Here is a 27,748-nt window from a genome sequence, read left to right on the forward strand (position 1 = left end):
TTACAACAGCATTTTTCGGATCTTGATGCAAGTGCAAAAGACATTTCCATATTTCAAAATCCATTTGGCTGTACAATTGAGGAGCTTCCATCAGACCTTCAATTGGAAGTGATTGATCTGCAAAATGATGATATGCTAAAGGTTAGATTTAAAGAAATGGATCTAACCCAATTCTATAAATATCTTTCGGAAAATAAATGCGGTCAATTAAAATCATATGCACGGGGATTTATATCTGTATTTGTGAGTACTTACCAATGTGAAAAGACATTTTCGAAAATGAAATATGTAAAATCGCAATACAGATCATTATTAATGGATGACCATTTGCAAACAACTTTAATGATAGAAAGTACTAACTTCGAACTCCAGTATGATGAAATATTATCTCAGAAAAAACAATTACATTCATCGCATTAGTACAAAATTTAACCAGTTCTATAATACGTTTATTAGTAAATGGAAATATTTTATTCATTTTTTTTTTAAAGTGTCAGCATGTGTATAAATATTATGTAAAATATCACTTCCTAATAAAAAGATTTTGAACCAGTTTTTTTTTGTTGCTCTCTGAGTAGAATTACCCATGTAAATATCTTCGAGCTTGCTACCTGGCCCGCCGAGCCTAAAAATTTTACGATCTGGCCCTTTCCAAAAAACGTTTGCCGACCCCTGCTCTAAGGTGTCTGTTTGAAATTTTCCTGTAAGAAAATAACTCTTGTGTAATTCTGAAAAACAGTAATTTGCCATTTCAAGTAAAGCATAAGTTGTATGCTTCAAAGCAGTGAGTGTCTCGCTTGTTAAAAAACCTGTACTAATATTAGATAGTAGCAGTTCCCACCTATCTAACCACCAATCAATAAATTTATTTAGAAAAATAACATTTCCATGATTTTTTAATAAGGGTTCTTGGCAACAGTTTTTTAATCTTTGTTCCTTTAGGAGCATTTTCACATTCACTATACAGGGTGATTCACTACCAGTGCGACAAACTTGCAGGAGGTGTAGGGGGCACAAAGACGAATCAGAATCACATAGCATTGTAGGGTCCGAAATGCCTTCGTCATGCAGTAGAGGACGTTGAACGGGAGGTCGCGTGAACAGCGATCCCGCTGGAAGTCAGCATTTGCGAACCGTTTCTGTTGAAGAAACCAAGTAGCAAAAGTCCTCCGGAGTGGATAATCCGCAGGCTCCAATGATTGGACGCGTTGCAGATGGTATGAACTTATTTGGCTTGTTGACAGTATCCTCCATACAGTGGATTGGGAAATATCCAATCGTTGGCCTATCGCTCGAGTACTCGTACTCAGATTGCCTTCTGCAAGACGTAGGACATTCTCCTCGTCGTTCACTCTCAATTTATGGTACCTCTCGTGAAACAACCAGTCTCACGCAACCTTCTCATCATACGATTAAAATCGTATGATGAGGAGCACGCCTGTGCGGGAAACGTTCCTGGTACAAGCGCAGAGCGGCGCACCTGTTACAGTCTGCAGCTCCCTACGCAAGGTGCATGTCGGCCAGTTCAACGTTTGAATACTCGTCCATTCTACTGCCTCGGGAACCAGTTTGCAAATGCTGACTTCCAGCGGGATCGCTGTTCACGTGACCTCCCGTTCAACGTCCTCTACCGCATGACGAAGGCATTTCGGACCATGCAATGCTATGTGATTCCGATTCGTCTTTGTGCCCCCTACACCTGCTGCAAGTTTGTCGCACTGGTAGTGAATCACCCTGTACACTACCATGTTAAAACAGTTCTAATGAAATCGGTGGTATCTTTATGAAACAGTAAATTTCTTTTTGGGCCTAAAAGAATAAGGCTATTAATAACATGTTCACTGAAAACCTGCAATACAAGTTTTACACTTTGTCTCCCCAAACTTGAAGGATTCAAAGCCTTCAATGTTAAGTTGTAACCATATTTCACAGTGTCCATGGAATGTAATGCTTTAAGGCAAAATAGTGAAGCTGTATGAAGATGTTCAGTACTTTCAAATAATGGATAATAATTTTTATCAGAGTTATGTTGGTTTAACAAGTTATTGTGAATAATACATTTAAAAATATGAACTGCATCTATAACGAAAAAAATGGGGGGAGGGACAGTGACGAATCAATGGGATTACGATAAACAATACTCAGTTGTGGAGGATTTATAAATAGTGAAATACTTTTTGTATTAATTTAATTATTATCACTTACAATTGCTACAACATAACCAATTTTTTCCAAACTCAATATTTTTTTTCAAAACTGAATGTAATTTTTCTGCAGTAATTTTTTTCACAGATAAAATATAAATGACATCTTTGTAATTTGACAATAAGCTTAGAATCATAAATACATATGCATGTGTAGCTGCATCAGTACTATCGAAAGAATTTCCCAGTACGTTTCCACCTTTGTAATTAATATAAGGTTTCAGATGACTTTCACCAATCATTAAACTAATTTTGCATTCTGTAGAATTTAAAAAAGCCAATTTCTGTTTAGCATACATCAGAAAATGGTTCTCTTGCCAGTCATCCGGAATTTTTGGGTTTAGAGAAGGGCAGAGCCTATGACTAGCCCTTGAATGAGGAAGAAGTAGGAATGCAGAATGCTGTAGAAATTTGTAGGCACATGGAGATATCGAAAACACCAAAGACAAATATATTAATACTTCGGTGGAATATCTGTATGCATTCTGTTCACAATGTAACAAATGTAATTGTTCGCATATGAATTTAAACACTGATACTCTCTCGCTATTAATGTTTCCTGCAACTGAATTCAGTAAACTACAAGCAGCATTCAAAACAAAAGAAATATTAACATCACTGCTATTGGCAATTACTGGTATCTGTTCTAAGATGTCAGTAATCTGATTGAAATCATTCACCTTCATAGTAGGAAGTTCCATTGACTTTGACTTTCCTAAATTATGAATTTCAGTGCTCTGTTGTTGCTCTGATACTGACAACATCAATGCTCTGATACTGACAACATCAAATCTTCACTAATCATGACTGAATAAGCAATGAAAAGTGCTGGCTGAAATGTTAAATAAAAAAACACAATACAGTTATTTTTGAAATAACTTGCCAGCATTCACGTACTGTATGTCTATTCAGGCACTCTGCTAGTTTGTGGGAATGTATGAAATTCTCAAGCCTTTTCATAATCATGTTTACTCTTAATACTATTTTCCAGGGCCTTCTCAAAGTTTTTTCCTTATAATCTTTGCTTCTTCTTTTCAGGACTGTCTCTTGCAAATGCCTGTGATGACAAATAGCTTGGACAGTTCGGAAAATGTGATGGAACAGCTCTGTGAATTAATTTTAGACGCTTGAAATCTACACCTATTCTCTTTTTTTCCCCATCAAATTTAGATGCCCATCTAACTATCTGGGATGGCTCGAAATGAATCTGACATACCTGTAACAATATGAAATATATAAATAAATGTTATTTTCTCTTCCGAATTTAACTTTACTTGTTATTAGCATCTCACAGTCTTAGATGATTGTTATTAGCTTTTACAACTAAGGATACCTCAGTCCGTGTACACAGGCTTATAGTTTATCAAAGGTTGCATATAATTACATTTTGTATATTTATCTACAATAAAGTTTCAATAAATAAAATTAATATTATGTATCATACAAATATTGAGATTTTTTGATTTCTTAAACAAGCATGTACGCACTTTTCTTCAGTGTATCCAATACATGAAAGGAATATTTTATATACAAATGAAACCACAAAAGCCAAAATTCTGACAAAATTTACTTCTATATTCTGACAAGAATATATCTGTTTCATATTCTTATATATTATCATTTCATCATTGTTAAAATATTCCTGTTTAAGATAACTGCTATTAATGTATCACAAACTTACCTTTGAATTTTCAGATGGCACAAAGTCTTTCCTTGGTATAGCTTTCAACCATTAGTTAAAACAGTATCCTTCGACAGAAATGTAAAGATGTGTACTTTCGGATCACTTTTATAATTTCCATGGCATCCAGGAACAACATTTTCCAGGCATTATTAAAAATTTCAAAGCACTTTTATGAGATGAAACAGCACAAGACGTGTACAAAAACAAGCACTTTTATGAGATGAAATAGCACAAGTCGCACTGAAACAGCAATGCTAGTAATGAACAAAGGCAACGAAGGAGCTTAAGCTCTATCTATTAGAATTACTGTAGTTCTTGACCTTTACCCCTCGGCCCACTTAGAACAACGGATTGACCCACTGATGACTTAGTGATAAGGCATTATTGTTACGGTGGTGACAGTTAAACATGGCTCCTTCTCAATATAGAACAATAGCTGGCAACAAAATTCAAATTTCAGGTTCCAAAGATCTTTGAAAGAACAATACAATTTAAAATATTCTATACAAAGTTTGTATACAATATTTTATCCACAGGTTAAGAAATACTATACTACTGCTGCAGTCAGTCATAGAGAGTGGACATGACTTAAGTTGGCTCCAGCAGATTAATTGAAGGGGATTAAGATCAGGTATCTAAATTTATGTTCAAATTTAATTTCTGTAATTGTGAAAATTTTATTATTTCAGTAATTTGGTGGAATAAAATTTCTACAATATTTTGTAGAAATTTATTAAAAGTTAAGAATTAACTTTTTCTAAAGCTATTTCTGCTAATTTACATCCTTTTGGGTAACTTCATCAGCTTAATTTTAAGCTCAGCAATATATAAAATTTTGGTAACAATTTAATTTCTGTAATACTTTAATTTAAAATTCTGTAATTTTTCTAAAGTTCAAATCTTACCTAAATAATGATCCATTTTCAATACTTCATCTAAGGATATCATGACTGGGACATTGGATCTATAGCATTAAGTCATTGGATCTATAGCATTAAGTACCACTGTTAATATATTATTTTTATTTTTCGGGTACATATATTACTATCATTTTTTCCATTGTTACTACTCCCTGTTTTGTCAGTTTTTCTCCATTTCTTCCCCAATCTACTTATCTACATTCCATTATGGTTGTAGGGTATTTCTACTATTTCTAGTAGTGCTCCTAGTCCATAAATCATCCTAACATACTGCTAAATATCATTCTTTATTTTGCTGTAAACATTCGCTACAACCTCTTATTATTAATACATTGTGTGTGTGTGTGTGTGTGTGTGTGTGTGTGTGTGTGTGTGTGTGTGTGTGTGTGTATATATATATATATATATAATTATTTTATCTTTCTATTGTGGTTTATTGTGTTTATTTTCTTAATTACGGGTGTTTTCTACTCATAGGTATTATGGTTAATACATTACTGGTCTGTAAGCTAGCCTAAACTCGGTTATCTTAAATGCCCAGGGCCTATTCTGAATAGGCCCTGGGCATTTAAGATAACCGAGTTTAGGCTAGCTTAAAGACCAGTAATGTATTAACCATAATACCTATGAGTAGAAAACACCCGTAATTAAGAAAATAAACACAATAAAAAGATAAAATAATAATATGTACTCTGTTCGTACCCGGGCATTGCTAAAACAGCTACTGGGACAACAGAAAAATCTAGAAATAATTTAAGGAAAACCACTATAAAAGTATATTAAAAGTAAAATACAACATAAATTATCACATTACTAAAGAATAATATATATATATATATATATACACACACACACAGTCATCCCTCAATTTGTGTTCTTTTACTGCAGAGTTTCGCAATTGCGTGGTCAAGTTTTTACTACCAAAATTTTAGATTGCACAGCAAGTTTCACTACTTGCATCATCATCATCATCAGCCAATCTCAATCCACTGCAGGATGAAGGCCTCTCCAGCAACTTTCCAGTTCCTTCTGTTTTGAGCACTGGCCATCCATTTACTACTCAAAAACTCATGAATTTCATCTATCCATCTCCATATTTGTCTTCCAGGTTTTCTTCTAGCTCCTCTTGGGTACCATTCTGTTATTTTCTTAGTCCATCTGTCATCATGTCTTCGAGCTATGTGTCCTGCCCAGGACCATTTTAGTTCTTTAGTTTTGATAAGAATGTCCTTTACTTGAGTTTGCTGCCTAATCCATGTGTTTCTCTTCTTATCTAACAGTCTGATTCCCAATATAATTCGTTCCATTCTTCGCTGTGTAGTTCTTAGCTTCTCTTCCATTCTTTTGGTGAGTGCCCAAGTTTCACTTCCATAAGTCATGGTGGGGAGTATACATTGGTTCATTATTAGCATTAGCATTAGTAGAGGCATTTGATGCAAGAAAGCAGGCTTATGCAGCATCAGCCAAAAAAAAAAAAAAAAAAAAAAAAAAACCCACTTCCACTTCACCCCTCTGTTCGTTCAAAATACCTGTCCAGCCAAGCCTTAAACTTATTCAGGCTATCAACCTCCACCACAAGGGATGGCAGTCTGTTCCACCAACCAACCACCCGCTGGCTAAAGGCAAATTTCCGCACGTCTATCCTACATCTGTCTTTCCTCAATTTGAATTTATGCCCTCTCAGGTGATTATTCTGAGCTAGAGGAAGAATCCCATCAGCATTGAGCATGCTCAAACCATTCAAGGCTTTATACACCTCTATCAGATCACCTCGCTGGTGCCTAGTCTCCAGACACTGTAATTTGCAAAACTTAAGCCTTTCTTCGTAAGAGCACCCCTTTGTTCCATTCACTAATCTTGTTGCCCTTCTCTGTACTCGTTCCAGCAGCTCTACATCCTTCTTGAAATGAGGTCACCAGACCTGTATACAGTACTCTAGGTGTGGCCTGACCATTGCCTTATACAATGGAATAATCACCTCCTTATCCCTGCTGGAAAAATTCCTGTATATCATTGACAATACTCCATGAGCTACTCTTGCAGCCCGTCTGCACTGCTCAGAGAACTTCATATCTGCCTGCACAATCACTCCCAAGTCCCTTTCATTCTCTACCACTGTCAGTGTAGTACCACAGAGTTGATACGTTGCTCTGGGGTTGCTGTTTCCCATGTGTAGTACTTTACATTTGTCAATGTTAAACTTCATTTGCCACCTCTCAGCCCATCTGCTCAACCTTTCCAGATCCTGTTGCAGCAGCATAGTGTCAGTAGTGTCCTTGACAACCCTGCCAACCTTTGTATCATCTGCAAACTTGGACATTAAGCTTGATATACCATCATCAATATCATTTATAAATACAGGATAATTTACATTTATAAATATAATTCGTTCCATTCTTCGCTGTGTAGTTCTTAGCTTCTCTTCCATTCTTTTGGTGAGTGCCCAAGTTTCACTTCCATAAGTCATGGTGGGGAGTATACATTGATTCATTATTTTACGTTTCAGACAAACTGGGATATTGCTCTTCAGTATGTGACTATATTTCCTGAATGCTATCCATCCAAAATTTATTCTTCTCTTGACTTCCAGCCATTTATCATTATTACAGCTAATAACTTGTCCCAGATAAGTATATGACTCCACCTTTTCAATTACTGCTCCTTCAATCATTATTTCCCTTTCCGTGGCATACTTGTTCATCATTACTTTTGTTTTAGCCATATTCATCTTTAGTCCAAAATCCTTACTAACTGTGCATAACTGATTAAGATTTTCCTCTAATTCTTTGGGATCGTGGCTTATAACCACAATGTCATCTGCAAATCGTAAATGGTTTAGGTATTCTCCGTTCACATTGACTCCTTTCTGCGACCAGTCTAATCTTCTGAAAGCTTCCTCAAGGGCAGCAGTAAACAGCTTCGGAGATATTGTGTCTCCTTGTCGAACTCCTCGATTTTAAATTTGCTACTGTCTTTGTCTAGTCTAATAAAGGATGTAGCACTCTCATATATTTTCTTCAAAATCATAATATACGGAGTATCTATGCCTTGTCTTTCCAGTGCCCGAAACATTGCCTTATGCTGTATGGAGTCAAATGCCTTTTCATAATCCACAAATGCCAGGCATAATGGTGTTTTATATTCATTTGCTTTCTCCATTAGCTGTGATATTACGTGAAGGTGATCCATAGTTGAGAATCCTGTCCTAAAGCCAGCTTGCTCTTTCGGTTGATTCTCATCAAGTATTCTTACTTGCATGTCGCTTATGAAGCTTCAAAAATAGGAATAAAGAGCAGATTTTGAAAATTTATTTGTTTTTTACATGATTGAAGATTTCATTGAATAATAATGTAAAATTCCACAGAATTCCAGTTGTCGGTATTATTGCAAATGCAATAAGACCGAGTTTACTACCTGTTTATAATTAGATTGCACTAACAGAAAAGCCCAATAAACCGGAAAGTGCAAATTGTTTTTATTATTTTATGGTCGTGACTTCCAGAAATGTGCTTTAGAAAAATATCATAAAGGCATTCAAAACTGATTCTTATATAACCAAACATATCAATAAATGGTGGTGTGTCTGTCCAGTTATTTTTGAAATAACTTCCCCATTCGCGACCTTCTTCAATTGTTATCGTACGTTAGCTGTTCAGACAGAATTTTTTTCTGGGTAGCACAATGTAAAGTGTTTTAACCAGTAAGCATTGCTTTTGCTGATTTAATATTTCTTGTCTATATAAAGTGTGTTTAATTAGTGGCTAAAATGAAGAAAGCAACAAAAAAAAATTTTACAATTTAAAGGAAAATTTAAAAATCGTTAAGGAGTTAGAAAATGGTGAAAAGGTTGTGACATTGGCCAAGAAATACAGCATAAATGAATCTAGAATTCAATGAATTAGGGAACTTGCTGAGAAAATTAAAATTTGTTATCTGTTCCACATCATTGGCTGCAAAAAGCACTAGAAAATTCAGAAGTTCGTTAATAGAGAAAACTGAAAAATTACTTTCTTTCTGGATTGAAGATCTTAATCAAAAGAGAATGCCTCTTGGTTCAGATATTATTCCTGCCAAAGCTCTGCAAATTTTTAATCGCTAAGGGTTAGTTTGAAAATTTAAAAAAACGTCAAAGTCTGCACAATCTAAAATTAACTTATGAAGCAGCCAGTGCAGATACAGAAGCTGCTTCTTTGTATCCGAAAACTTTAAAGGATGTTATTGCAACTGAGGACTATCTAGCAAATCAAGTGTTTAATGCTGATGAGATCGGCTTATTTTGGAAGTGTATGCCAAGCCGAACATTCATTTCAAAAGAAGAGAAAGCTGCCCCAGGTTTCAAAGCTACAAAAGATAGGTTAACACTTTTGTTATGTGGCAATGTAGAGGGTGACTTTAAGTGTAAACCGCGTCTAATTTATACGTCCAGAATTCCTCGTGCTTTTAAAGGAACATCAAAAAGCTCCTTACCAGTTCATTTGAAATAGAGCAAAAAGCCTGGAAGACAGCTACAATCTTTGAGGATTTGTTTTTAAATTGCTTTTGCATCGAAACAAAAAGATATTATCTGAAGAAGAACATAGCAATCAAAATCTTGTTCATTCTTGACAATGCACCCAGTCATCCTGCACATTTGTCTGATCTGCACCCAAATGTGAAAGTTACCTTTCTTCCAGCAAATACAAGTTCATTAATTCAGCCGATGGACAAAGGTGTTATAGATTCCTTTAAACTTTATTACCTAAAAAGATCTTTTTTACAATTGGTAGATGCTACTGATGGAATAGGTAGTCTTGCAATTCTAGAATATTGGCAGAATTATAACGTTCTTCATGCTGAAAATATATTCAGTTCGCGTGGGGTAAAGTTAAGAACTCAACAATGAACGAAGTGTGGAAAAAGCTGTGGCCACAAAGCTGCATTAAAGAATCCACTGTCGAAATGCCGGAGGTAGCAGAGATTGTGAGAATTGGCAAAATGATTAGCGGAGAGGGATTTGAAGAACTGGAACCAGCAGATATCACAGAAGTCCTTGAATCTCAGAACAATTATCAGTGGATGATATTTTTTTCACAAAGTGAAGAAGATAAAATTTGACCGCAAAGAGACTAGATGAGTTTTTAAGACTTGCAAATCAGCTTAGCCAAGAAGCTCTGGATATATCCTGGGTATAACCCCCATGCACAAGCACCGTGGGCAACCACCCAGGTGTGAACAAACGTAAGCATTCCTCCATGTGGTGTGGCACCCACACCACATGGAGGAATGCCGCCTCTCTGTGTTACCAGGAAATACTAGGTGGTAGATGACTCTCATCAACTGGTGCAATACCACCACTTTGCTTACTGGAGACTTGAAGTGGTGGAATCCATGTTTAGTCTCCAGAGCTAAGTTCCGGTCAAACCCTTCCCCGTCTCTTCCATCATGCAGTATGACTGATGACTTTTGAGGTTATGACAGACATCATGGCGAGATCCAATCTTCCTTAAATTTTGAGGTCGCAGGCCAGCCGCTAATTAGTACACTGGACCGAACCTATTGGTAACTCTTTAGGAGGCTTCCGGATCAGCTAGTGTATAATCTTGCTACCTCTACACTACAAGATAGTGACTGGAGGCAGTCTGAGTAGTGTTTTTTCCAGGGGGCATTGTAGAGGCCACGTTATGTCAAGGATCTGTGTATATTTTTACCATGTGTATGCCATATCCAAAAATTTGATTACTTCATACAGCATGTTCCCCTCCCCACTTTTTCTTACTATTGAATACACCATGAATTGTCAAACTAATAGAGTAAGCTTATCTGCGAAAAGATCTAAACTTCCCACACACTTCCCAGTTCATTTCACAAATATATGTGGTCTCAATTCTAATCTCAACGATGTCCATTTCCACTTGCAGTCTGCCAAACCCCACGTACCTTTTCTGACAGAATCTCAGTTATCGGTTTATTCAACCACTGCTCATCTTATTTGCCCAAATTATTCACTGTATGATTCCTTTCACCTCAAAGGTGGTACTTGTGCATATGTCCGTTCCGATATTCCCTGTCAGAGACTTGGTAATTTGGAATCTCCTCTTTTTGATCTTCTCTGGCACCTAAAATCTCTCTACCTCATTCTGTTAAATTCATCTCTTGTCTCTACCATTCTCCCAACTCCACTAATCACTTGGAGCACTTTGACTTCCTCTCTTTGCAACTTGACTTTCTCCAGTCCAACTTTCCTAAGGCAATTTTCCTTGGCGATTTTAACATTCACACCTCCAGCTGGCTTCCCTTTTCTAGTCACACCGACCCTGCTGGTCGAGATGCTGAGGCTTTTGCAATTACTAATGACCTTGCACAGATTATTCATTTACCTACAAGAATACAAGGCAATCCTAACCATACAGCCAACATGCTTGATCTTTTTCTCACAAACAACCCTTATAAGTACATGGTCGAAGTGAATCGTCCTTTAGGCACCTCAGATCACAACTTGGTGACTGTCTCTTCTCCAATGAAGCCATTATCTCATGGCTATTCCCAACCTCGTGTTGTTTGACATTAAAAGAATGCAAAATGGGATGACCTGTGTGATTTCTTTTCTTCTTTCCCTTGGTTGGATTAATGTTTCAAAACTTCTGATGTCAATGTTTGCTCAGATCGTGTCAGTAAAATTATTCTTGTAGGAATTTAATCCTTTATCCCACACTCCACTTTAAAATCTTCTCCTTTATCTACACCTTGGTTTTCCAATAAATGTGTCAAGGCTGTTCAAGAGAAGAATGTTGCATATTGTAATTGGCTTGTTTCTAATTCTTCAGTTTCATTTTCTGCCTACACCAAAGCTCGCAACAACTGTAAAGCAGTTATTAATCAGTGCAAACTAGATTTTGAACAGGCTAAGAGTAGAAAACTTGCTTCTTGCCCTAACAGTAGCCAAGCATTCTGGTATCTTGCCAAAGCTATTGGCCGCAACTTTTGCCCATCTCTGCGCCCACTTATGTCAAAACCAGATGGTTCTGTTGTCCCTTCTGCCAAGGATCAAATTGACCTGCTAGCATCCCATTTTTCTTCCAACTCATGTATTAATGATCTTGGTAAAACACCTCCCACCATTCCCAACAAGCTTCATTCAATGCCTCCTGTAATCTTCTGTCAAAAGGATTTTTATAAATCTTGATGCTAAGAAAGCTCTAGGTCCTGATGGTATTTCTCCATTTGTTCTCAAAATCTGTGCTCCTGAACTTACTCCTGTTCTTTGCAGCCTTTTTTCACTTTCTTATTCTAAAGGTATTTTTCTTTCTGCTTGGAAATATGCTCACACTCAAGCCAGCTCCTAAAAAGGGTAAAAAATCCCTCCCATCCAATTATCGTCCCATTGCAATTACTTCTACTCTTTCTAAAGTAATGGAGAAATCAATTAAACGCCAACTCTTAAACTACCTAGAAACCTTCCATCTGATCAATGATTGCCAGTACAGATTCACTGGTGATATACTGGCTTATGTTACCCATTTATGGACAAATTAAATGGAAGAGTTTGGTGAAACACAAGCAGTTGTTCTTGACATCTCAAAGGCTTTCGATCGTGTTCGGCAAAGGTCTTCTAAACAAGCTTCCATCTTATGGTTTGCCTACTGTTTTTGGAAATTGGTTATCCAGTTTTCTCTCTGATCACTCACTGAGGGTAATGATAGATGGCTCTCTATCTTCTAACTTTTCCACAAATGCTGGCGTCCCCCAAGGTTCAGTTCTTTTCCTCTTGTATATTAATGACCTTCTTCCACTGACTGGAAATCCTATCCATAGTTTTGCCAATGATAGCACACTGCATTCCACTTTCCATTTTGAGACACCTTGCCCTGCTCAATCAACAACTTTTCGAATATCAGTTACGAATTCCAACTTTTCGAATATCAGTTAGAAATTACCGGATCTCCAGGTAATTCTCCAGTGGGGCAAAGACAACTTAGTTGATTTCAATCCTTCTAAAACTCAGTCTTGTCTTATATCTCGCAAAAAGGATTCTTCTGCTCCTATGCTTATCTTTGGTGACACTCCAATTTCTAGGCAAGTTGATATATCTCTTTTGGGGATTACCCTGACTTCTAATCTCTCTTGGCTCAAGCACATTACAAATATTGTTTCCTCTGCATCTAAAAAACTTGGTCTTTCTCTTTCGCTCTCGGCGTTACTTTTCTTCAAAACAGCTGTTCACTCTGTACAAATCGCAAATCCGTCCTACCATGGAATATTGTTCCTCTCTTAGGCTTCTAGATTACATTCAGAAGAGGGCAGTTAGGTTAATTAATGACTCATCTCTAACTGAGTCTCTCTAGTGGCTGTCTCATAGACCAGAGGTGGCCAACTTAATTTGTGATGCAATCTACTTTTTTCCTTCAAAATGTGCCGCGATCTACCATCTCGAAAATTTCATTGCACAAGGTGCACAAATCGAGGGATGACTGTATATTTAAAATTCATCGTGATCGACTGAAATTAAATCCGCAATCGACTGGTAGATCGCAAACGACTCGTTGGCCATCCCTTTCATAGACAGTACTGTTTCTGCTGCATGCCTTTTCTACAGATACTACCATGGGCACTGTTATTCTGAATTGGCTTCTATAATTCCCGCTTTCCATTTTAAAACAGTCTGAACACATGCAGCCAACATCCATATACTGTCCAACTTCAAACTCACAGAACCAACTTTTCATCTTTCTCGTTTATTCATTCAATTGCCATTTTCTGGAACAACCTTCCTTCATATGTATTTCCTGAAAATTACAGTCTACCGAAGTTCAAGTCTAATGTCAACAAATATCTTCTCTTGTCTTCTCAACCTCCAACCCAAGCACGGTACTAAGTACTATAGGTTCTAATACCTCTCGTGTGTGGGGTTTTCATAAAAAAAAAAATGGATCCTAATTTGGAGAGGAGTTTAAATTTTTGCAGAACTTTATTATTAGCTTTAGTTCCTTATGAAGAAATTTATAGAGAAAAACAATGTACTTCTAAGAAAACAATTTTAACTAATTTTTTTCAAAAAGTAACAGATACTGTTGCAAGTTTATCACAGGTAAACAGCAACGAAGAAGGAATGAATTTAGAATAAAATCTAGACATAAGTATTATTAAGATTAATTTTATGGACATATTTGTAATTTTTTTTTCCCTAACAAATGAAGGCAATTTTTTTTAACTTAATTTTTTTTGGGCTTTTTTTTTTGTGTATAGGTATGGAACCCTCATTGGGCGCCTCCATAGCCAGGTGGGCAGGAGCAGTAGTGCGTAGCACTCAATTCTTAATTAGACCGGGGTTCGAGCCCGTGACCACCAAATACGGAGGATGCATAAGGTCAGGGAATGACCACCGCATATCCCCAGCCCGGATAAACGGTGAGGGTTGGCGTCAGGAAGGGCATCTGGCCGTAAAAATTGCATGCCAAAACAATAAAAAAAAATAAAAAAAAACACTGACCCCCATATACAATGGGAAAAAGCGAGGACAAAAAAAAGTATGGAACCCTCATTATGTCATATAAACTACGTTTTGCATTGCATGGATTTGGATTGTGCTGTGTTTTCCCAGAACGTAACCCCTATGCAAATCAAGGAATGACAGTATATATATATTACATAAAATCAATAATTTTCATCTGTTTAGGTGATGAAATGTGGCATTTTGCAGCATGGTCAATTAACTTTTTTATAAACACTTCACTGCTGACTCAAGCTGTTGTTCAAGGTAATGAAAAGCTGGATCTAGGGCATTTTTGGCAGCTGCAATGTGAAATTTTTTAATCCTGGATTTTATTCAATCTCTTCTTCATATTTAGATCCATCTGTTTTCAACATGGTGTGTACAACTTCTGTATCATCCACAATTTAATTTTATATTCTAACAGATTAGCGACAGTTTTTTTGGAAAACACTGAGTCCATTGTTATATGTGTTCTTGCTGTAAATCTTCGGAACCTCCATCCTGGCTGATAACAGTCAATAAAGTAATCTTCTTCATTACCTTCTTGTAGCCTAGGACTTTCGAGATCATTATCAACATTGGGTTAAAGTTTTCTCCAAGATTTAGTAAGTGCTGACCTTTGAATTTCCTTTCTATGCTAGTTGCTATATTATAATAACATCTTTGATGATGACTTAATGATTCTATAAGAGCGTCTTCCTTTTTTTTTTTTCAATCAAAAACTTTTACCTACGTTGCCTCTGGACATCTAAAACCCCTTGATCAAAAGGCCACACTTAGTAATAAAAAAGTGGCTTTTATGTCCTACTCTTTGAATTCCTCAAATTAGGATTTGAAGGAGAATAATTTAGAAAGAGAACATCTTTTTTCAGCAAAGTTTATTTTCAAATTTTCTTTACAGAAGGAAATTCATGAGAAAAACCATTCTTTGAATAATGCAGAATCCATCTATTCTGATTTTATGAGTGATAGTAAACTGGTAAAGATGAACAATTTATTATTATTATTTTTTAAACCTTCAGGATTAGTTGATCTACCAATAACAAAAAGTGGAAATTTTTGAGGTCCAGCTGCATTGCCGCAAAGCAGCTACAGTGATCCACTCTTTGGATTTTTTGTATTCTAGTGTGGAAGGCTCTATTTTTCTTTTTTGGCATAATTTTTTTTGATAACATCTTATAATTAAGACCTGTTTCATCCATATTGTAGAATCATTCTCTAATCAATTTTTCCCTTGATAAATGACCTTAAATATGTAAATTTTTGAAAGTGGATCTCTCCCCATTAATAATCAATACATGAATACCATGTATTGAGTATTAGTATTGTCTTTCTTGCATAAACCAACATATGGAAAATTGTCTACTCTCTAATTTTGGTTTCTTTAAAGTGGGATGGCAGTTTGACGATACTATAAAACAAGAGTACAAAATTCTTCCACAGATTTTTCTAATCTTCTATTTTAATGTTTGGCTGTGTTCTTTTCTGAACACAGCCAAACATCAAAGGAATAGCTTTGAAGAATTTGAAAAATGCTTTACTATTAATGATTAAAAGCGATGTATAACAAATGTATAAAGTCCCATAGGGTCTATTTTGAATGAGGTTCCCCCATTTGTAATGAGACAAATTCTGACAAGATTACAGTTAATTTCTGTTTTATTACTTTACATGTTTCCTATTTTAAATCAGTTTCATAAAGAGTCTTATTCTGAATATCTGCTTTTTTTTTTTGTTTTGTTTTAGAACCTGCATCATTTCTTTTCAGATGCATTGCATACACAGTGCAACTAAAAAAAAAAAAAAAAGAAATCATATGATTAATCCTTTTGTTGCAATAGTCTATCTCAGGAAACTATACCATATTCTGTCATTATAAAATACTACCCCAATACAGATTCCTCATTCATGGCCTTACTGATGAATACAGCACTTTGCAATTGGGAAGGGCACCACGTGTTTGCTTTGAATACAGTCCATACTAAAGAATGTTAAAGTAGAAAATTAAGTTAATTTACTTCATTTAAATGAAAATAACACTGTAAAACATGTATTAGGAATTACTTCCATTAATTTATCAACTATTCACAATGAGTATTTGGGGGGGGGGGGGGAGAGAGAGAGAGAGAGAGAGAGAGAGAGAGAGAGAGAGAGACACTTTAATAAGATATTAGGGTACTTACGAAAAAGATCCTTCTTGGCTAGATTTTTTGCACATAGAACTAAAACAAAAGAAACCCAATTTTAATCATGTTATTATTAAAATACTCAAACAACATTAAATACTTAAAAAAAATCTCTATCTTATTACTAATACTGACCAATTTAAAAAAAAAATAATAATAATAATAAATATATATATATATATATTTTTTCCCCCTTTCAGAGACATTATAAATACAAAAGAAAATAGAACAAAATGGACAAATATGGAAAACATGAAGGGGTAAACTGTGATAATTGACCAACTTATAGAAAAGATTTTTCTCCAAGTTTTCTATGGCTAGTCCAGATGTATCACACATGATACATCTGGACCAGCCCTATGAAATTGCATATGAAGCATATAGAAATAGGGTGTCCAGTTAGTTGGGAGATTCCAGTCAGTAGGTCTTAACATAGTTGTCTAATATGTCAATATGCAAGTACTGCTACCAAATATTAACTGCCAGCTGGGAAGGGAGAGAAGGAAAGGAAGAGAATACAAAAAAGTCTTCTGGAACAGCCATTATGCAGTAAATTAGAGTTACACAATGAGGCAAAAAAACTAGTGTTTACCTTTCGTACCAGCAGTAAATTCATTTTTGTTAATGCTAACTTCCCAAAGTAGCTGATATCAATCAACCTTAACTTTGATATTATATCTGTTGATAATTATAAATGATTCTTAACTATTACCAGAGCATTAGGGCAAGACAAATTGACAAAAAACACAGATAAAATTGCCAGGTCACTACCCAACTTATAACCAGTATGCATGCAAACAAAGCACCATGAAATAAACAGTATAAAGTTTTCACAAATAAAAGATTTTTGATTATTTATTTTTTCCCCTGAACAATTACAAAATAAGTTTTCCATGTTGACACTAAATAAAAACTGAATTATAAAATGCTCTCAACAAAACTATTTTTTTAATTTATCATAACCCATAAAGTCAAATATAATTGGTTGGTCTTCTATGCTTCATGTTCTTACAAATAATAAGGTTCATTCCATAAAATAATGCTGTTGATAGCTTAGCATCTGACTCCACTGTATTCTTGTTGAAAATCAAGCTAATCCTTAAGATACAAACCACACATTACTTTTATGTAATGCGCAGTTCAATCACACAGCTGTTACCCCGACCTGCAAAATATTAGTCACCAAGCAGGATTTTTTAGTCAGCACAGTGACAATGTTTGTCAAGCCCTGCCAATCAGAAATGGTGATAAAACAGAAAAAATATTGAAGAGAAAGCATGCCTCTCACCTGGAAATACATTCATTTCAAGAAATAGTGTGATATTTCTGTGTACTGCAATGATTCATAATATATTTTCAAAAAAGAGCTAAAATACCAATTTTAGTGGAGACTGTAGATGCAACAATGATGGTAGAAAATCAAAGAATAGCAAAATCTCCATACAGTGAACTGATAGTTGTCAAGGAATTAAACCAAATAAAAACCTTTAGTGATATAGACTAAGTGATCTCTGAATTATAACCACCTACCTAATACTTCGTAGGTCCTCCTTTTGCCCTCAGTACAGCATCTATCCGACATGGCATTGATTCAACAAGATGTCAGAAGCGTTCGGGAGGTATGGCCAACCAAGCTGTGTGTAATGCAGCCAGCAATGCAGGTATGGAGGTGATTGATGTATTCAGATGCCTGATATGCCTTTCCATAGTGTCCCACAAGTGCTCTATGGGATTGATATCAGGGGAGTTTGGAGGCCAATCGATATGCTGGAAGTCAGAACTGTGTTCCTCAAACCATTCCTGCACAACAAGTGCCTGATGGCTCAGCGCATTGTCATCTTGGAAGACACCATCGCCATTCGGGAAAAAGTGTAACATAGCGGGGTGTACACAGTTAGCAAGCAGTTGACGATAGCGGAAACCACTGATACGTTTTTCCACATGCACCAGGGGTCCAAGATCCTGCCAGTGAAACATGCCCCACACCATACAACTGTCTCTGCCGGCCTGCACTTTTGATATCATTCATAATGGATCAAGAGCCTCATGTTGTTGATGCCAAATCCACACACGACCATCCACGGTGTGGAGTAAATAATGTGACTCATCCGACCAGCACACCTTCCAGTCTTCTAACATCCAACTTGCATGCTCTTTGCATCAGGCGAGTCTTTTATGCTGATGAACCTTGGTTAGAAGAGGATGCTGTAGGGGTCGTCTGCTGGTATAGCCCATACGTGCAAGTGCGATGCATGGTCATGCCAGATATTGTTCCATTAACTTGTATTGGGTAGTCAACTCTTCAACAGTGCTGTGCCTATTTGCTTGTACAAGTCATCGGACCCGGCACTCACCTCTAACATCAACCTTTCGCTGACCTTTGCAGTTTTGCCGTCGGGTTGTTGTTTGACCATTTTGATGCCAGTCCTGGTACACTAACTATGGCGGCTCTCGAACACCCCACCAGTTCAGCCATTTGGGAAATCGAGGCACCAGCTCGTCGAGCACCCACAATCTGTCCTTTATCAAAGTCCGATAAATCCTTCCTTTTACTCATCACACTCGGAATTAGTATTTGCCGTATAGTGCAAGAAAGCCACAGGCTTTTATTGCATATTAACTTATATGATGTGTAGGTCAGTGCAAGTGCATCATTACTACACACAGCCAGCTACTAAGTAACTAGGAATTGGCATCATTAAGTGCATATCATATTGTGATTACCTTCACAATGGGTTACCATGATATTGCACTACCTCAAATAAGTAATGCTTCACCAATGGAGAAGACTACTGTTACTTATTCTCGGTGGATACCACCACCCAGATGGCACTGTTTCGGAGCTTGTTGGCTCCTCATCGGCAGGTGGGCAGGTACCCTGGTGATGCAATGATGACAGCCCAGTTGCAAAGTATAACTCCACAATATGAGAGATTACAAAGTTTGTTTGAGGTCCTCATAGGACAGGCAAATATATATATTTGCTTGTACACCAATGCTAGGAGTATATATAAAATAATAAATAAATCTGATGTGTTTGAAGTATTGTTAAATCATCAAATGCAGACATTTTTGAGATATCAGCCACTCCTACATAGGAGATGTATAATTTGAATATGATGAGTACAACGTATACAGAAAGGACTTTTTTTTAAATTTAGCAACCTATAGCAATCCTCATGTATACATTTAAGATACCATACTCACCAAAGGTGCATCAATGTAGTGACATTCATGTACTGTAGTGCTGGGATACATTGTTTGTGCTGAGTTACTCTTTTCGTTAAAAAGCATATAAAAGCAAAGGAAGTGCACCTAACTCTTTACATAACCAACCCTACGTAAAAATGATTGCAACACACACCGACAGAGCATCCAGATGGCTAGTACAAAGAATACATTTGTTAAAAAAAATTTGACAAAAATTTAGTCATGTAATAAACATACAAAACACTGACCCAGGCAATGCTATATATGTTTATTATAAATTTAAATGTATTAATGTGAATTATGAATTTAAATGTATTAAGTACAGAGATAATGTGATATGATGTTGATTTCATTCCAAGACAGCTATACCAGTCTTCAATGAAAATGATATGATGATAAAGTAAAATGATATCAAAAATTATGCAACAACAAATTCTGAAATTTTGCAACAACAAATTCTGAAATTTTGCAACCTCCAATTTTTGAGATGGATTACTGGTAAAGTTACTGTTCCAGATGCCCTAGTTAAGGACTGGAAATACATTACATCACTGTACAGAGAGAGGTAATGTCACTTGAGTTGATAATGGGTTTTTTGGGAAAACTGAAAGAGTTTTTTTAGCATGTTACATTTCTTTCAGTTTGCTTCAGTGAAATGGACAACTTCAGCACATAAAAGTAGTGTTCATTTATTTCAAATGCAAGATCTTCTAACTACTAGCATTAGCATTAGTAGAGGCATTTGATGCAAGAAAGCAAGCTTATGCAGCATCAGCCAAAAAAAAATAATAAAGTAAAATAAATAAATAAAAAATAACCACTTCCACTTCACCCCTCTGTTCGTTCGAAATACCTGTCCAGCTGAGCTTTAAACTTATTTAGGCTATCAACTTCCACGACAAGGGATGGAAGTCTGTTCCACCTACCAACCACCCGCTGGCTAAAGGCAAATTTCCGCACATCTATCCTACATCTGTCTTTCCTCAATTTGAATTTATGCCCTCTCAGGTGATTACTCTGAGCAAGAGGAAGAATCCCATCAGCATTGAGCATGCTCAAACCATTCAAGGCTTTATACACCTCTATCAGATCACCTCGCTGGTGCCTAGTCTCCAGACACTGTAATTCGCAAAACTTAAGCCTTTCTTCATAAGAGCACCCCTTTGTTCCATTCACTAATCTTGTTGCCCTTCTCTGTACTCGTTCCAGCAGCTCTACATCCTTCTTGAAATGAGGCCTCCAGGCTTGTATACAGTACTCTAGGTGTGGCCTGACCATTGCCTTATACAAGGGAATAATCACCTCCTTATCCCTGCTAGAAAAATTCCTATATATCATTGACAATACACCATAAGCTACTCTTGCAGCCTGTCTGCACTGCTCAGAGAACTTCATATCTGCCTGCACAACCACCCCCAGGTCCCTTTCATTCTCTACCACTATCAGTGTAGTACCACAGAGTTGATACGTTGCTCTGGGGTTGCTGTTTCCCCATATGTAGTACTTTACATTTGTCAATGTTAAACTTCATTTGCCAGCTCTCAGCCCATCTGCTCAAACTTTCCAGATCCTGTTGCAGTAGCATAGTGTCAGTAGTGTCCTTGACAACCCTGCCAACCTTCGTATCGTCTGCAAACTTGGACATTAAGCTTGATATACCATCATCAATATCATTTATAAATACAGAAAACAATAAAGGACCCAATACTGAACCCTGAGGGACTCCACTAATAACATTAGTCCACGATGAGCAGTGTCCATTGATTACCACTCTCTGTCTTCTCCCCCTCAACCACCCCCTTATCCATAGCAGCAATTTGCCTCCAATGCCACACTGCTCCAATTTGTGCAGCAGTCTTCCATGTGCAACAGTATCAAAAGCCTTTCTAAGATCCAAGTATATAATATCAAAGTTATTCCCTGCATCCAGTTCTTTTGTGACTGCATCATAGTATCCAATCAAATTGGTCAGGCAAGACTTCCCCTTAACAAAACCATGCTATGTCCGAACTATAACTGAAGTCTTGTCTAGATGATCCTGCAGTGCTTCTTTAACCAGTGCCTCCATTAATTTTCCGGGAACAGAAGTTAAACTCACAGGTCTATAATTACTTGTGTCAGCCTTTGATCCTCCCTTGTGAATTGGGGTCACATTTGCACACCTCCAGTCCATGGGTACCTCCCCTGAGTCCAAGGAAGCTCTCATAATTACGGCTAAGGGTTTGCTTACTTCCTTTGCTGCCTCCTTTAATATAACTGGATAGATCCCATCCACCCCAGGTGCTTTTCTTGTGTTTATCTTCAACAATTTCTCCTCCACTTTACTCTCGGTTATTACAAGATTCTCTAGCTTACTGCTAGAGTTGAATACACCTCTGGCATTCCCCTCGCCGAATAACTCCTCATGTGTGAATGTCGATGCAAAATATTCATTTAGTTTGTTAGCTACCTGAGCAGGGTCATCAACAGTTGACCCATCGATATCAAGTGGACCAATCTGATTCATCCCCTTTCTTCTAGAGTTTACATAAGTAAAGAACTCTTTGCTGTTTTTCTTCGCATCCCTTGCCAAGGCGTAATCTGCCTTCACCTGCCTAACCTCCTTTGTAACTTGGTTACAGATCAACTTGTATCTATCATAGACTTCTGTGTCACGTGTTAATATGTATGTATCCCATGCATTTTTCTTCTCTGCCATATGCCTCATTAGTTCATCTGACATCCATTTAGGCCTAAACCTTGAACAATATTTCTTAGTTGGTATGTAAAGCCTAGTAGCTTCCAAGATAAGTTCTTTGAATGCTTCCCAAATACTATTCAACTTCATTTTCAAAATATGATAAATATACTTGCTTCAATGAAGAGTCATCTGGGATTCATCAGTGACATCAGTATGTGTATTAATAGTGGCAAATGATGCAAAGAAGTAAGCTTATGTAGCATCATTGCTTAAGGTAAAGAAAGCCAACACAAGAACTATGGCAAACTTACAGGACAAACTGGTTTGCCACTACTGCAGTTTTACCCTGCATTCTTGGTTAACATGTGTGTTATCGGTAGTGGCAGTAGAAGTCGAGAATGATGTATTGATTGACACATAAGCATGACAGACAATGTAATGATTTTTTTCTCATTTTTAAAAGCAGATTATTAGAGTTCATGAGTGTTTTTTCAAAAACACTCATGAACTCTAAAAAACCATATTACTGATTTCTTTGTACGTTTTTAAGGTTAGGTTAGGAAACCTAACCTTAAAGGATAGCTTGTTGTTATTTGGTTTTTTTTAGGAGCATTAGCAACTAAGGCCATATTGCTCCGGGGATTGCGGTGGTCATTCCCTGACCTTTCTGCATCCTCCGTATTTGGTGGTCACAGGCTCGAACCCCGATCTAATCAAGAAGCGTGTACTGCACACTGCTGCTCCTGCCCACCTGGCTACGGAGGCACCAAAGGATAGCTTAGGAAAAAAGGAAAATGTTTATTTTTCATTATATTTCATAATCTGACCTTAAATGTTAAGTTAGGAAATAATAGGAAAAGGTTTCCTTACCTAATCTTAAAGTTTAGGTTAGGAGATAATAGGAATAGAAAGATTCTTTTTATATGTATATATATATATATCATAACATCAATCAATCACTTAATGCTATGATGTTATAGTCTGTCACGCCTATGTGTCAATCAATATATCCTTCTCGACTTCTACTGCCGTTAACGACACACCATCTGTTTACTGAGAATGCCGGTAGAAACTGCGGTAGCAGAAAACCAGTTTGTCCGGTAAGTTTCCCGTAGTTTGCTATGGTTCTCGTGTTGGCTTTCTTTACCTTTGCTGCATCATCTAAAAAAAAAAAAAACCTACTACCTCATCTAATAATTTGTCTAATTCTTCCTTAAATGTATTCAAAGTACCCACTTCCACAACATCAGATAGTAGTTTGCTACATACATCAATCACTCTCACAAGAGTCATTGACTTGGAATGCTACTGCAACTGAAAACAAATTTTTTGCAACTCTATCCTGAAGCCATTCTTCAATTTATGTCCTCTGTGTGTATCACCTGAGAAAGATTAAGAATACCAACAGCATTTAGTTTGCTCAATCCATTTAAAGCCTTGAACACTTCAATCGGGTCTCCTTGTAGGGGTCTAGTTTCCCAGCACAGCACAGAACCAAAATATTTCATGGTAAGAGTATCCCTATCTCTCCTCGACTAATTTGGTAGCTCCTCACTGCACCAATTTCAAGAGATACACGTCCTTCTTAAAATGGGCCTTCCAGACCTGTATGCAGTATTAGTATTAGTAATGGTCACATGGTGCAAGGAAGCCTATGGCTTATGCTGCACCAGCCAAAAAAATAATAATAAAATAAAATAAAATAAAATAACAAAAAATAAATAAAATAAAATAAAATAATATAATAAAAACAAATTAATAAGATGAAAATAAAAAATAATAAGAAAAATTTTAAAAAAAGAAGAAAATTTTTAAAAAAATAAGAAAATTAAAATAATAATAATAATAATTAATAAGAGAAAAGGAAATGGACAACCTATGCATTTCCCTCCTCCCTTAGGTAATTATCCAGCTGACCTTTGAATTTCCAAAACAGTCAGCCTCTACCACCCATGTAGGTAACTTATTCCAGTAATTTATAACTCTCTGGCTAAAATAAAACTTCCTGCAATCCAGTCTAAACAACTCCACCCTGTAACTTAAAATTATGGTCCCTTGTTGTAGAATCGTTTATAACCGTGAAAATTTCGTCCTTATTCATTTTACTTATGCCTCTCACAGCCTTAAACACCTCAATCAAGTCTCCTCTAAGACATCTAGTTTCCAAGCTCTGCAACCCACATATTCGAAGTCTTTCCTCATATGGATGTCCTTTTGCCAATCTCACCAAGCGAGTCACCCGTCTTTGGACCCTTTCAAGAAGCACAATGTCTTTCTTTAGGTGTGGTCTCCATACTTGAACACAGTATTCCAAGTGTGGTTTAACAATAGGCTTATATAATGGGATTATGATGTCCTTATCTCTACTAGCAATTGTTCAATAAATCATCGATAGGACACCATGGGACTCTCCTTGCAACCAGTCTACAACGCTTGGAGAACTTCAGTACTTAAGATGTAGCCTAACCATTGCTTTATACAATTGGATAATCACTTCCTCCTTTCTGTTGGCAAAATTCCTGTATACTATTGACAGAACCTCATGAGCAGCTGCCCTAGTAGCCTAACTACTGTTCAGAGAACTTCATGTCAGACTATACAATTACCCTTACATCTCAATTGTTCTCCCACCATCTTGAATGTAATGCCATCTAATTGGTTGGTTACTCTGGAATTACTGTTGTCAATACATGTACAGAATATGATATTCTGTACTTGTATTGATAACAGTAATAAACCTCATATATACTTCAATTGCCACTTCTCAGCCCATCTGCCTAATTTTTCTAGATCTTGCCACAATAGCATAGCCCTGATTAATGTCATTAACCACCCTAACCTTTGTATTGTTTGCCAACTTTAGTCCATAAGCTTGACATGTCTTCATCAATATCATTAAGGAATACTGAAAATAGTAAGGGAAATGAGCACTAAACCCTGAGGTATAACTGCTAATAACATTAATCCAAGAAGAACAGTGCCCGTTTATAACCATCCTCTTGTCTTCTGCCACTCAACCATCCCTTTATTCACAGTAGTAAATGCCACTGCTCCAATTTGAACAGTAGTCTTTCGGTGTGGAACAGAGTCAAACGCTTCACTGAAATCTAAGTATATGATATCTATTTTTTGCATTGGGTCCTTTGTTACTGTATGATAGTAGTTAATCAAAATGGTCAGACAGGATTGTCACTTAAAAATCCATGCCATGATTGCTGTATAACTGCATCCCTGTCTAGATGGTCCCTGCTTTAACCAGTGACTCCATTACCCTAGAACAGAAGTCAAGCTTCTATATAATTATTCACTTCTTTTTATTCAGCCTTTGCAAATAAGAGAGACATTTGCACTTCTCCAATTTACATGGAACCACACTTGAATCCAAGAATGCTCTCAAAATTATGGCTGCTTACCTTGTTTGCTGCTTCTTTTAGTCCTGAGTGCCTTATTTACTTCTGACTTCAGCAATTTCTCTTCCAACCTTCTAATTGCCACTAATCTAATCAGTTCATCTGACATCTATTTAGGTCAAAACCTTGAACAACGACTAGTGGTTGATATAAAAACCTTAGCTTTTATGATTACTTCCCCAAATGCATCCTATTTAGAATTTGCAGTCGGTAACATCATCAGCTGATCCCACTGAATGAAATTTAAAAACTATCTAACATCACTATAGTCGACACTATACAAAAACTATAGTGATGTTAGTCGACACTAACATCACTATAGTTTTTGTAACTAGTCTACTATAGTTACAAAAACAAAATCTCGTCCCCTCATGATGATAGTTATATATTTAACATGTTCACTGTGTCTACATTCGACAGAGTGCATCCAATGTGCTGTAATTTTCAGAATATTAAGGAACAATAACAATCTGAAAACTTTTTAATAATGGTTAAGAAGTAAAAGTTTGGAATTCATAACTAAAAGTGAACATCTACTTTTGGGTTGAGCTGGAAATTGGAACAAACCTTGATTTTATCAAAAAAATTGATTCCATATATAAAATAGACAAAAATGTTATTATCAGTGTATTAAGTATGGGAGCTGAACTGCAGGTGTAATTACCAGGGAAGAATTGAGAGCACCTGTATGCCAAAAAACAAATGACCTCAAATTAAATGCAATTAACATGAGCATAATTAATGTAAGTACCTAATGTGTGTGTGTGTGTGTGTGTGTGTGTGTGTGTGTGTGTGTGTGTGTGTGTGTGTGTGTGTGTGTAAAAACTAACCTCAACACCTGCAAAGAAAACATAAAACTGTGTGTCAAGCCTATTAACAAAAATTAAGTGTTGCTACAAATAGCAGAGTTCAATCAGTGTGCCAATATTGAGCGGTTGTTAATTTTGTGTGTCTTTACTTTTACAGCACTCATTTACTGATCACTTCAAAAGGCACCTGGGTACCTTTTGAATGCTTGTAATACGTGCAATGGCACATCACTGTTAGTGCCGTGCCATTCGTTGCTAATATACAAAGGCAGAAAACATGTTAATGTTTCGATATATTATGATCAGTGCCACCTAGTGGTTCCCTATGGCACCTCCGTAGCCAAGTGGGAAGGAGCAGCAATGCATAGCACACGCTTCTTGATTAGACCGGGGTTCGAGCACGTCACCACCAAATACGGAGGATGCGGAAAGGTCAGGGAATGACCACCACATATTCCCGGAGCAATATGGCCTTAGTTGCTAATGCTCCTAAAAAACCAAAATAACTAACAACTAACTAGTGGTTCCTTTAACTGCAAATTATGCATGAAGAGTTACTGGTGATAACCCTACTCTTCATTTTGGAAAATTCACTGATGTTTTCTCAGGAAAGGGTGTTTCTGAATAATTTTCTAATGTCAATTTTAAAAATGACTTGCATTTGTTTCCATCACATTGTGTTTCTTCAAAATTCACAAAAGAAAATTTGATTTTTTTTTTACGAATTTCTATTACTTTTGGCAGAATTTATGCACTGAAATTATAACGAAATACCACTTTTACCAGACTTATAATACATGTTGAAAACACTATTAAAAAGGGCAGTGTGGTGAAAAGTCCACTAAACACTCCTCTCATTTTAAAAACTGTCTACAATGGGTCAAATTTTTGTTTCTTTGATTTTCTTGCAGATCCTACTTTGCAGTCCCTCTTCAGCATCCAGCAATAGCTAGCCATCACACTGATATTCCACCTCCCCTGGTACCTCATCTCCATGTCTTTATTGTACTAATGAAACCTCTCAACCCTGTGCTTCACTAACACTTCCTAGATTTTTTGGCAAGTAGTAGAGGTAGGAGTGTAAAAAATTTACCTTGACACTCATTGCAGCCCAACTTCTTGAAGTTTGCCAACATATTTAACTATATTCTTGTAGTTAAATGTTGACATCCTTGG

General features: G+C 36.6%; 1 protein-coding gene across 1 annotated transcript in view; it reads right to left on the reverse strand.

Moving 5' to 3' along the window:
* The window catches only part of Smurf (SMAD specific E3 ubiquitin protein ligase), a 264,916-nt gene that overhangs the window by 202,741 nt on the left and 34,427 nt on the right, over positions 1-27,748 (reverse strand). Inside the window, exon 2 of the mRNA XM_090386893.1 lies at positions 16,461-16,499. Coding sequence (XP_090243019.1) covers positions 16,461-16,499 — 39 coding nt within the window. The remainder of the gene's footprint in view (positions 1-16,460; positions 16,500-27,748) is intronic.

This window comes from Mastigoproctus giganteus, chromosome 12 (genome assembly GCF_048544385.1).
Source record: "Mastigoproctus giganteus isolate SK-2022 chromosome 12, ASM4854438v1, whole genome shotgun sequence".
In the NCBI taxonomy this organism is placed as follows: domain Eukaryota; kingdom Metazoa; phylum Arthropoda; class Arachnida; order Uropygi; family Thelyphonidae; genus Mastigoproctus; species Mastigoproctus giganteus.